A 12,448-nucleotide genomic window follows, 5' to 3' on the forward strand; every position below is an offset into this window, starting at 1 on the left:
TTTGATACCTCAATACAGCATGCTTGAGCTGGGTCTCCAACGAAAGGCAACGAATGCTTCAAACCGCACCCTGTAAGTACCTTTACACCTCTAACGTTTCTGCTCTGTCCTTCTCTTGCTATGCAGTCCTCACACATGCGTAATGAATGCATGAAGCCCTCACAGATAATACTTTGTACTTGTGTTTGATTTATCACAGCAGCAGAGGGCAGGAGACATACCCCACTTGACGCTGAAGCCATGCGAAGTGACGGGTCCTTTAATGAGGGGTCTGGTCGGAGGTCCAGGTCTGTCGGGGCTGGTTGTACAAACCAGGACTTCACTTGGACAGCTCTTCCCTTCCATGTTAGAAGCAGTCAGCTGCAGAACAACCAAGGAGACATTAGCACGTGTTGGCTATGGGCTCTGAAGTCTCCCGGGACTTTGTACCTTTGTAAGGTTAGACATGGACAGACCGACACTTGTCCACCCAATCACGTGCTTGCTTTCTTTAGGCCGCTGAACTAAGTGTTTGTGATCACTTATTTTACTTTTATTTGGTTATTTAAAATTAAAAATAAAACCAAAAGACAGGTTTCAGCTAAAGACATCTGTATATCCTTACAAAAAAGAAGAAAGCCTAGGGTAGTGGTCGGAGCGGGGAGGTTGAGGCAAGATGGTCGTGACTCTGAAATCATTCTAGGCTATGCAACAAGCTCCAGGCACTCCAGGAATAGAGTAAGACCATGCTTCACTAGAGGAAGGGGAGGAGGGACAGGAGGAGGAGGAGGGAAAGAAGAGAGGAACAGAAGGAGGCTGCAGTGGTACTGTATATAAAACCAGTAGTTCCCATTTATTCCATGCTGTTTGTTGAAAAGAGAACTCAGGGATAAGCGAGACAGAACTTTTATTTATGGAAGAGGCAGATAGTGCCACCTTGTGGACAATGTTAGCAGTACAGCTATGCCCTGGGAGCCAAGATCAGTATTTTTAGCATACCAAGAAACAATTATATTCCTCAAATAGTCAGTCACAACATTCCACTTGATAATTTGACAAATGTTGAAGTGACTACATGCCAAATTAAATTACTTAGCCCTAAAATTAGAGAAAGGAGGGCGGAGCATCCTCAGGGCACACAAGGAAATAGGGTGCCGTGCACAGGACCAAGAAAGGACGCTGTGATGTAGAAGGAAAAGTAAGGAGAGCTGTAATGTTGGTGGTGGTTGTTTATAAGCAAAGGTGGCCCAAGCCAGCAGGTCTTGACCCTCTTGCAGGGGTCGCCAAAAACCATCAGAAACTGCAGATGCTCATTTACATCACAATTCATAACAGGAGCAAAATTACAGTTTGTAAGTAGCAATGAGAACAACTTTATGGTTGGGGGTATTGAAGAGTCACAGCATCAGGAAGGCTAAGAACCACTGGCCTGAACTGAGGAAGAGACAGGACACAGAAGAGAGAACCCAAGAAAGAGTGGAAAGGTCTGAGGGCACCAGAAAGCCGGAGCGCGTGTTGCAAGGCACAGGAGAAGCAGATCTCCAGTGGGTGCAGGGACACAGGCTCAGGGTCTTCCCAGCTGCGCACTTCCCTTGCTAGGGAAACCCAGTACAGCATCTTCCCCCAGTACAGCATCTTCCCCCAGTACAGCATCCTCCCCCAGTACAGCATCCTCCCCCAGTACAGCATCTTCCCCCGTGGTTTTCTGCCTAGAACCTCTATTTTCAAATTAAGATACGGTGGGTCCTTGACAGTGCCCCAGCCCCTCTGCAAGTGCTGTCTGTTTTAGACTCCATTTGGAGCACAGGTGGAGAAGCATCAGCGTCCATTAGAGCTCTAGCGACCGACAAGAAGACTCACCCTGAATTTATACTGTGTGCTTCGTCTGAGATTCTTCACAGTACAGGTCAGGTCCTCGCCAGTGTATCTGGGGTGGAAACAGTTATCCTGGAAAGGCAAAGCCAGAAGGAGACATTGGAATCATAACATCACGGCCTCTGTTCCTAAGAGCCCAGGGTTTTTAATACTGGGGCTGCCCCTTCTCAGCTGTGATTCCGGAGTTCGGCAGGCATCGCTGAGAGAGTATCAGGGGCCCACGGTGCCATGGGTGGCATTCAGAGCTAAATGCAGCTGTCACTTGTCACACTGCTGTTCAGCCTGGCTCTGCTCAACTGTATTGTGACAAAGTTGAAAGCACTTTAAACACTTTATTTAACAATAAACTTGTCATGAGCAAAGCCTGTTGATTGGGAAGCTGACATTCTAGCAAGGCTGTGCAGAGTGGACAGGTGAGGTTCCTGAGCTCATGGCGCCCCCTTCTGGCTGAGGAAGGGGTATCTTACCAGTACAGGTGAATAGACAGAACTCACTCCATAGTATTCTCTACCCCCTCCCTTCCGCCCCCTCCCTCCCTCCATCCTTCCTTCCTTCCCTCTACTCAGGCTCAAGAGAATGACCCCTGCTAAAAGATGTTCGGAGCCTGGCCTGCACGTCTTACATGTCAGCTAACGAGGCAATTTGAGAAAGAAAACCCTACACACAAACAGAAGGCGTGCGTGTGGTGCTGCAGGCTGTGAAGGCATAGGAGGGAAGGGCAGGCTGTCTGAGCTCCTGAGACGCTGCCACAGCAGCATGGGTGGCTGAAATTATATGGTAGTCACATGGATTCATACTTAACCAGTTAAAAATTCAGCTCCACAGGTCAGCAGCCATATTTCAAATGCTCACAGCCGCATGTCCAGCATAAACTATAGGACATTTCTACCACTGTAGACGCTTCCACATGACAGAGACGTTCCGCAGAGTGGAGACAGAAGGAAACCAAGGGAAGTGAGACGAGCAAGCCCACAAGGCCAGTGACAAAGCCAGACACTCAGGTCCGCGTGGGTGGGAAGGCACTGGAGAGCTGAGCCTCCTCTGCAAGGTGGCCGGGTCCCATGAGATTGTGACGGTGTGGCAGGGAGCACAGCACACGATGTTAGGGAGCATGGATGAGGGGCTGCTGCACTCATTCGAGGCAAGGGCCTAAGAGGCTGCCTCAGCTATGGCCACGGTAAAGTTGATTTTGGGGTAACTTTAAAGGAAGGCTTAAGAAGATTTTTGGTTGACTATATCTGAAGCCAGTTGCTGAGTTTGGGAAGGGCAGGGGTGATAGTAAGTAAGGTGTCCCGATGCTCTGCAAGACTCACACTCTCAATCTCCTGAATGTCCAGGGTGTAGGTGATCACCTCCTCGGGCGAGCAGCCTTCGGGCCTGCTCCACTGAAGTGTGACCCAGGTGACGCCAGCTCGGACAAGCCGGGGTGCCGAAGGCATCTGAGGGATGTTTCCCAACGTGTAGCACACCACCTCCTGACTGTAGCCACTGCAGAGGAACAGGAGACATGTGAGGACCGTGTCGGGAGTCCTGGCATTTTAAAAGAGGGAGGGTATGTCTCTACCCAGCCCGGCTGGTGTGTGGCAGCAACAGATCTAACACAGGAGATTCGCCCATCAGAGCGTGCGCCTTCCCCATTGGGCTCTACAATCTGCACTTACAAAAGCACGCTCAGTTACGGGAGGGTAGGCTTGGGATTTCATTTCCCTCAGAAGCACGCCATGGCGCCGTATTTACGGCTACAGGGGGACTTCAAAGGAAGCCGGGTACCAACAGGTGCTGATGGAACCCGAGTTCCACAGTTTTCCAAGCCTGTGGGTGCTTCTGATTCATTAGACGCCTTTATCATTCCAACCTTTCCAGTCAGGAGACTCTGAGGACATACTGGTTTCCAGGCGTCGGGAGGGAGTTCTAAAAAGTCTGTGATGTTTCAGAGAGTTTCTCCAGGCTAGGGCCACTAAAGGGCCTACTTTTTAAGATGCAGTCATGAAAGGAAGAGATTTTTCTCTTGATCAAGAGGTACCTAGCAAGAACCGGAAAGCCTCTTAATCAGCAGGCACCTAGGTTGGCGCTGGTTTCTTTCTTTCCTTCTGCAGCCTAGAGACACCGGCAGCCAAGGCAGCCCAGGTTTTCTCTGTGACTTGAGGATAATGGCTGCTCAGCAGCCCTCTGGATCAGCAACGGTCACACACATGAACAAGAAGGCTCTGGAGAACAGGCCCATTGAAAGGGAGGTAGAACAGGGAGTCTGGAGAGGGGCAGGCTTCCTTTACAAAGCTCTCCTGCTGCCCCCCCCCCCCAGTCCTGGGACCTCTTGTGCACGTCACAGCACAGGTGTGAGGCTGAGAAAAGTCCAGCATGGCCGGCCGCTTCACAGGCCTTCTCCTCCTTTAGGATTTGCTCCCAGTGGGGTTTGGCGCAGAGGGAGCTTCCTCGTACCTCCAGACAATGTGAGAGACAGCCAGAACCACGAAGGCTGAAGGGCAAGGAGAAAAGGATATGCCATACCTGGTGCCGATGTCGTTCCGGGCAGCAAGCCTGAACGTGTAGCCCATGGCCGGACAGAGTTTTGTCAGTTTGCAGTGCTTCTGGCTCCCAAAGAAGCACTGTCTGAAACCACTGTTTCTCTTTCCCTGGAAGAACACACAGGCCATTCATCTCGCTGAAAGTCACCCAGAACACTGCACTGTCCATTTTCTCTGTGTATTACCGTTAGGCTTATTGACTAATTCATTTAAAAAAACTTAAAATTATTGCGCAAATGAATGGAGGCTTGCTGAGACATTTCCAAATGCATACAATTGTAAAAAAAAAAAAAAAAAAAACCAAATTACCACAAGAAAATGAAGGAATATTATAAACAAAAGCTGAATTTCAAGTTTGGGTGAATTAAGACAACACAAGGCAGGTATCCTGAGAGGAACCCACGCTGAACATAAAACACCACACAGGGAAGCCTCAGCCTCCACACAAAGGCTACACAGATCTGCCACTAACACCCTTTGGACTTTCACTTCTAACAGGGTTTTAGTGTCAGCGTAAGAAAGGTCTTTTCAGACACAGGACGATGTGGCAATTAAGAACTGTGGTCAGTAACATCCTTCTTACTTGGGCGGGTGGCCATGGCCAACCGAACATGGGACAGTCTGAGAAAGCCAAGGTCTGCCACCTTGGATGTGACCTGGCCTTTCTCAGCAATCCTCCAGCCCCCCAATCTCCCATCTGTGCAGCTGGACTCTTCTGTCACAGTGACCCAAACCCCTGGATACACACAAGGCCACAGTGAGCTGTTTGTTTACTGATTCCTACATACTGTTCACAAGCCCTTGAGTCATCAGGTCCACATCTGTTTTCTCCCCAAGAGAGCTCAACCACTACATACGGACTTGAACGGCATGATTCGGTAAGACCTGGAATATTGGCTGAATGCCTATATATAACCCCACCACAGAGAGAGAGAGAGAGAGAGAGAGAGAGAGAGAGAGGGAGGGAGGGAGGGAGGGAGGGAGGGAGGGAGGGAGGGAGGGAGGGAGGGCGGGCGAGCACATGCAAGCATTCATTCTAAGTTTCTTACAAAAAGGTTTCAAGTTCTTCTACGTACAAAGAAAACCTGTCATGTAGGCTGCCTGCCTGCCTGCCTGCCTGCCTGCTGCCTGTCTGTCTGTCTTTCTGTCCTGGAGATTGAACTCAGGGTTTCAGACATGACAGGCAAGCATTCTATTGCTGATTCACTCCCAATCCCCTTATTCCATTTATTCCATTCTATTTTAAGACAGGGTCACCACAGATCCTCGAGCTGGCCTTGAACTTGTAGTTCTCCCTCACCAGTCCCTCGAGTTAGCTGGAGTACAGCCCAAAAATCTTTAGGCTCAGTTCTACAGTTGGGGTCTCATAGTTCTACATTTAAGGAAAAAGACCATTTAACCTGGGCCATGAGCGACATAGAAATTCGTATGAGTAGTTTTCTGAACAATATTTCTATCTGCGATGCATATATCTTATTGGTCGGTTGTGAAAACAAGAAAACACGCTAGCCACGCTCGGCAACCCTAGTCCTTGGGAGGCACAGGCAAGATGATCACCATAAATTTTGGACCAGCCTGGTCTACATATGAAGTTGGAAGCCAGCTAGAGCTACATGGTAAGACCCTGCTGAAAAAAACCAAAAAACCAAACAGCCTTACACATTAACCAACGAAGCTACGACAGCGTGAGCGTTCTCGTAAGGTCTAGAGACTCCAGGAATATGTCTGAAACTCGCAAATTACTTCCTACAGCAGGAAGCCAGCAGTTTTCTTCTAAGCCAATTTAAGAATCTCTTTTCTGTAAGCAGGCTCTGAATATAGACTAAAAACACACTCCGTGACATGTAATTAAGAACAAACACACTGGAGTAGACAGACTAAACACACACACACAGAATCCCAACAGTGTAAATCCCATTTATAACCCAGCTACCCATCTCTTCCCCCAGCAAGAGGCCAGTGTCTCCAATGGAGGCCATGATGGTCTTTAGGATTTAAAGGGTTCAAGATACCTTCAGGTGCAGATGGACAGGTAGAGGGGTGAGAAGCAGAGCATGTTCCAGCATGATACAGCAACACCATTGTGTGGCCGGTACACTGCTGACTTGCACTGGCGTTCACCTTGAGTGCTCAGATTGATACAGTAGATTTATGCACGGGAAAACTGCTTATGCATATCTCTGCATAGATCTAGACAGTGTCTGATTACACTACATGTGCATCCTGTGTGTTCACAACCATCTTAGTGGCAGTGAGATCTGCCTTTCTTCCTCCTTTGTTTCTGAACCCAGAGTAAGAGGCAGGAGAAAGGCACGCGCTGCCAACAAGGCGGTTTTCCCTTCCAAATCTGTGTGGGTTTCCCCTCAGAGCCTCATTTTCCCCATTTCTATGTTTGGCCTCCGCTGTGCATTTCTGGTTCTTAGAACTACAGCCAGTAAATAAAAGTCGATCTTTTTCTTACTAGTTTGTTTGCTCTACCATATAAAAGCCATTCAGTCTGTGACTTAAATAGGAACAAGTGGAGAGTTAACCAATAGACAGTAGATTTCTCTTTTCAAGGGGCTGTAGCTATGGTGCTCACTAGATAGCTGGAGATGGAAATGTCCTAGGCCCCTCAAGACATTCCCTCCAACTCTAAAGAGCAGTAGCCCACCCTCTTTAGACAAACTATTCAAACTTTCCTTCTTTTTCCTTTTACATAGGGTGGACTTGTGGTATGACTGCAGTTCTTGCTAAGGCCAGAAGAGGGCATCAGATCCCGAGACACATGGGGCATCTAGTGGGGGTGCTGACACTCAAACTCAGGTCCTCTGTAAGAGCAGCACATGCTGTGGACTGCTGAGCCCTCTATTGCCCCCACGCTTCCTTTAATCACAACCCATGAGATGTGCCATGATGTAGGCAGAACTTAGGGATACGTAGGCACACTGAGAGCTGACTGGACTCGGAACTGAATTTTAGAGACAATATTTGCTGAGTTTGATCGGGTGATTAAGCTTTTCAGAGATCAAGAGTTAAAGCTTTTTAGAAGTTACAGGACAGAAGGCCATCAAAATATTTCACACAAGAGAAAGGTTTCTGTACGAAAGAAAACATTCACACATGGCAGGCTTTATATTAAAGAGATATTAGAAAGAAAAAAAATGACATTTGCAAAAGCGATTGCAGTTCCAAAAGGGGCCACCAGCGGAGGCATTATGGAGTAGAGATGCAGCCTAGTGACCGAATTCAGGGATATGTGTCATGCTGGTCTACCCTCCCTGCCCGGCTTCCAAAGGGCTCGAGTGCAGAAGAGGTGTTAAGAAGCAGGAAAACAACAACAGAACACAGTAAATGCCATCTGTAAAAGACCTCTCCCTCCAAGAGTATCTAGAAAGTTTGGGGAACTTATAACTCAAGTAGGATCCTGGCTAGTAATGAAATCTACAGATAAAATACTACTTTATGTTGACAGAGGCAGATGAGATTGAAAAAAAAAAAAAAAAAAAAAAAAAAAAAACAGCTAATAGATAGAAGATTGTCAGATTTCCACAAGTCGAAGGGATGATACATGAATGAGCATGAATCAGAAATTAAGTATGTTCAAGCTTTTCCTGTCAGTGAAGATTCGGGTAATGTAGACCATGGCTTTCCCATGTGATGGAAGTGTGTCTCTAGACGGTTCTGAGGGATATAAGCTACGGCATGTTCCCTCTCCTAACAAAATCTAACTGAGGTCAGGTAGGTTTGCTGGGATGTGCTTTACCTAGAAAACTTGGTTTGCATGTGTCTGTGTTCATACATGTACGGTTGCACACAGTCTGAGGACAGCCTTGGGTCCACCTGTGTGAAAGACAGTTTCTCACTGATCTGGCTAGGCTCTCTGCCTTCCTACCCTTGAGACCAGAAAATCCAAGTTTCAGGTCTGCTTTGGGATTTGAACTCAGGGTTTTATGCTTCCTTGGCAAGTCTTCCACCTCCTTCCTTCCTTCTTTTCTTCTAACTGAAGTCAGACTGGGCAAAGTTGTCTGCTAAAATGGCTTAACAGAAATGGGTAATATCCTTAGGTATTTTCATCCTTCGGTCATAAATAATCTGGTCAGCCCCAGGCAGCACGGCGGCTGTGGCCAGGCCTGGCTCTGATCTGGGCCGTCCTTGGTGTGGGGCAGAGAGTCTAGCAGAGTCTCCAGCAGCACCAGGACTATGGCATGGTGCACCAGCTGTGCCAAACACAAGCAATCTGGAGCAGCAGATGTGAAGACAGGCTCTGTCCTATTCTTGGTAGTAAGTGAAAGATAAGTTTATCCTGACTGAGAAACGAATACAAGGAGCCAAGCTCACACCCCTGGACATTTGAGGCAGACCTGGTGCTTAGGCTACTGACCTACTTTGACATGAACTGAAATAACCCCTGCCTTGTTCTGACCCGACTTTACTGCCAGAGCCTGTGAGTCAAAAAGAAAGGCCGCCTTTCAGGTTCACTGGCTTGCTTCCGTTCATAAACGTGGGCATGCCCCATGCTTGTCTCCACAGCTCCCTCTGAGTTCATCTGAGGGCAGTGTTAATCTTTACTAGAATGTGAGACAGTCTTGGAGCACAAACTGTGCCGACCAGCCTTGGGATGCTTCGCTTGGCTTGGGGTCGGACATGCTAAGCCTGGCCTGCTTCCGTTTCCAAGTTCTATGACCCCCACCCGCTTCTAGCGGTGGTGACGGTTCACATGCTGCCCCTGACCCTTAAGCTCCTGGTCAAAACTGCTCTTGAAGAAAAAGACTTGGACTTGCCAGACAACTGGCCCCTGTCCATGGCATCTACAGACATCCCCAATCCAGAGATCTCACCCTGCTCTCCGTTCCCTCTTCTCGTGGAAAGAAAACGACACCCAGCTCACCCCCTCAGCCCTATGGTGCGTTTTTGGAAGCCTGGTCACCACAAGGGTATCTGTCGTGGCTCACCCGTTCACTATGGCTCACGACGGTGCACACCTCACTATCCGATCTAGGCAAGCAATTGCTTCTATTTCGGCCCCCACAGCCTAAGGGAGCCGGGAACGGACATCTTCAGGGAGCAGAACTGCAGGGAGCTCACATTTGGTTGCACTCTTGCTGTTAGTGTTCGTGTTACACTATGTTGTACGGGGCCCCTGCCCTCTGAGGAATGGAAATAATTCTGGTTTATAAAATGGTCCAAGCACGGAGAGGTGGGGGTAGGGGACTGGAGCTCAAGGAGGGAGTTGTATGGCTATGGTAGGTGGGACCTACTTCTGCAGATGCTTTGAAGAAGTAATGGTCACTCCAGGGACGATAATCTTTTCCCCCAAAGAGTACAGAAGCCTTACTATGCAGTTTATCTTAAAACGAAAGTTGGGGATAAATCATACATGTGAAAGACTTTGAATCTTGTACTACATTTCTTTTTTTACCCTTTCTGCACACTTAAATATTTCTTTCTAATCTATAGTTGAAAATTAACGTTGGTTATTACCAAAGTTTATACCTTTAGGAAAGTAATTTATTCTTTTTCAAATTAAAAAAAAATCAAACAACATAAACAAACCAACAAAAAACCTCACTCTGTTGAGCTGTGGTGAGCAGCCTGCTTCTCAGGGGCAGCAGACAGTGGCAGAGAGGAGACTCGGGGCTGTTCTCCCTGGGAACTGAGAAGTACCCATGCGCAGCACCCACGCAGAGTCCTGGTCCTCCACTTGTGAGCTATGCTGAGGATCACATCCGGGTCCTGCCCTCTCACCAAATTCCCCTCCCTCCCAGTGTCAGTATGGGGTACCCTCCCTGCCTCTTGGGTTCTCTAAATTACTGGCACTTCTTTGTCCTGCTCTTCCTTCTCACCTGAACACACAACAGAAAAGCGGGGGCAGAAGAAATGCTTTGGGTTGAAAAGTCCATGTTCTTGTATCTAACAGTCAGAGGGCACAGCGCCTAAACATCTGGTGGGTCATCAAGACTCAAGGAGTGACTTTGGACATGGAATTCTTTCATTCCAATCTGTGGAAAAATGGTCATCGTCTAGGTCTTAAAAGCACACAGGCTGCTGTCTCCCAGAACCAAGGTACAGGAGTGACACACATGGCTCTGCTGCAGTAATGACAGAGTGTCCGTCTCTGTGCTTGGGCGTTCACTTTGTGATGATGACCACACAGAGCACGCTATGCTCCGAGGAATCCCAAAGCCAGCAGAGAGCTCTACAATGACAATGAAACTGGCCCAGGATTCCCATTGCATCAATGATCCCTCCCAATGGGCCCTTAGGATTCACAGTGCTGATGAGTCCTTCCCCAAGCCTCGCCTAATCCCCACTCCAAGATCCATGAAAGTAAGTGAGTTTTTAAAAGACCCGGTTTGATGCCTAGTAGTACACAAACGGGGTATTCACCTGCACATAAAGGTGAAGGCAGGAGGAACAGGAGTTTAAAGACCAACTAGTCTACCAAGCAAAGTTGAGGCCATCTTGTAACACACATGGGTCTCTCAAAAGTAACCATATAAAAATTTTGATGATTGGAAGCCACCACTGTGGTAACTTGTTGTACAATTCCATACTCATGCCCCTGGTCTTAACTTCAGCCAACTTCTATCCTGTATCTGGGCTACAGAGACAGAGGCCTGCAGGAGACCTAGAGCCTCACTTACCAAGTGTGTGAACAGAAGGTTCCTTAGCTATGCGCATTTCCTCTCAAAGCCATCCTACAGAGTAACAGACCTTTCAAATGGCTTTTGGAAAAGTACTGCAGTTGCTAAAGTCACAGTCAAACTTCTAGACAACAATGATTAATCTACACTGCCTCTTGGGGGCAAGGTAAGTTACTTCACTTTACACAACTGCAATCTAGACCAAGTGAAAATCAATCAATCAATCTTTTTTCTTTCTCTTTTTTCTTTTACTTTCTCTTTTTTCCTTCTTTTCTTCCCTCCCTCTCCTTCCTTCCTTCCATTTTATTTTATTTTTTAGACAATAATGAAGATGGACCTCAGAGGCTTATACAGGATAGACCAGCACTGTGCAGCCGAGCTACACTCCCAGTCCCTGGGCTAAGACTTTTCTTAGCATGCCATTCCAAGGTTTGAGCACATATAAAACAGCTTTTCCCAGGACCTCTACTCCTAAGCAGGCTTCTAGTTCTCTGAGAAGACACAATGGAAGGGAGTTCCAGGAGGAAAGCCAATTTATAGAAGGGTCAGCCTGCTTGAAAGCTGGTGGGGAGGTGCACAGAAAGTACTTGGTTCTGTTTATAGGACCTGACTAATTTTTAAAACTTAAAAATGGGTTTAAAAGCAGCATGTTTCTGTTTGTGTTAATTTGACGAAGAATGTAACAGAAAGATTGAAAACAGCAAAGAGAGTTTTTCCAGTAGCTTTTCGTCTACTGACTATCCTCTGAGCAGCTGTCTTCAGTACGTGGGAAGATGGACTTTCTACAAGGGCTGGCTTCTGCTTCAGGGACTAACACTTCCGGGCTAATTCTACACACATAATTCACAAGCATCCCAATTAATTCAGGCTTGTGTTTGCTTGCCAGAGCAATTCTGCTCACGGTGGGGGCTGTGATGCCTTGGCTAACGTTCCCAATTAGCTTGGCACCATCAGTGCTGGAAGAGGGTATGTCCAACAAGACTGGCACCAACCACTGGAGTTGCCTGGTATTTTCAATTGCCTTGAAATTAATAGTTTAGAAATGTCCCCTTGTTTATTTTCCACAACATCTTCATTCTTGGCACACGGGGACGGGGGTAGATGGCTGAGTTGGCAAATGCTTACCAGGGAAGAAGGACTAAAGCTGTATCTCAGAGTCCATGTAAAAAAACAGGGTTCGGTGGCACATGCTTGCCATCCCAGAGCCCGGGATGCAAAGACATACAGGTTCCCAGGGCTGCCTGGCCTACTTGTCTCAAAAACACAAAACATAACAAAACAAGGTAGATGGTGCCTGAGGAATGACACCTGCCTCCACACACACCCATATGAACACACACATCCGAGAATGGCTAAGCTGAGGGTGCTAGGCCCCACGGCGAACGAGCTCTCTGGCCACATGCTTGGGTCCTTTCTCTCGTCACGCTGTTCTGACTGCACTTT

The 12,448-nt window shown here is 47.7% G+C and overlaps 1 protein-coding gene across 1 annotated transcript in view; it reads right to left on the bottom strand.

Moving 5' to 3' along the window:
- The window catches only part of FNDC3B (fibronectin type III domain containing 3B), a 216,626-nt gene that overhangs the window by 45,500 nt on the left and 158,678 nt on the right, over positions 1-12,448 (bottom strand). The window contains exons 11-14 of the mRNA XM_080929181.1: positions 4,363-4,487; positions 3,168-3,342; positions 1,840-1,926; positions 222-360 (exon numbers count right to left, since the gene is read on the bottom strand). Coding sequence (XP_080785307.1) covers positions 222-360; positions 1,840-1,926; positions 3,168-3,342; positions 4,363-4,487 — 526 coding nt within the window. The remainder of the gene's footprint in view (positions 1-221; positions 361-1,839; positions 1,927-3,167; positions 3,343-4,362; positions 4,488-12,448) is intronic.

The sequence above is a fragment of the Micromys minutus genome (assembly GCF_963924665.1).
Source record: "Micromys minutus genome assembly, chromosome: 15".
Classification (NCBI taxonomy): domain Eukaryota; kingdom Metazoa; phylum Chordata; class Mammalia; order Rodentia; family Muridae; genus Micromys; species Micromys minutus.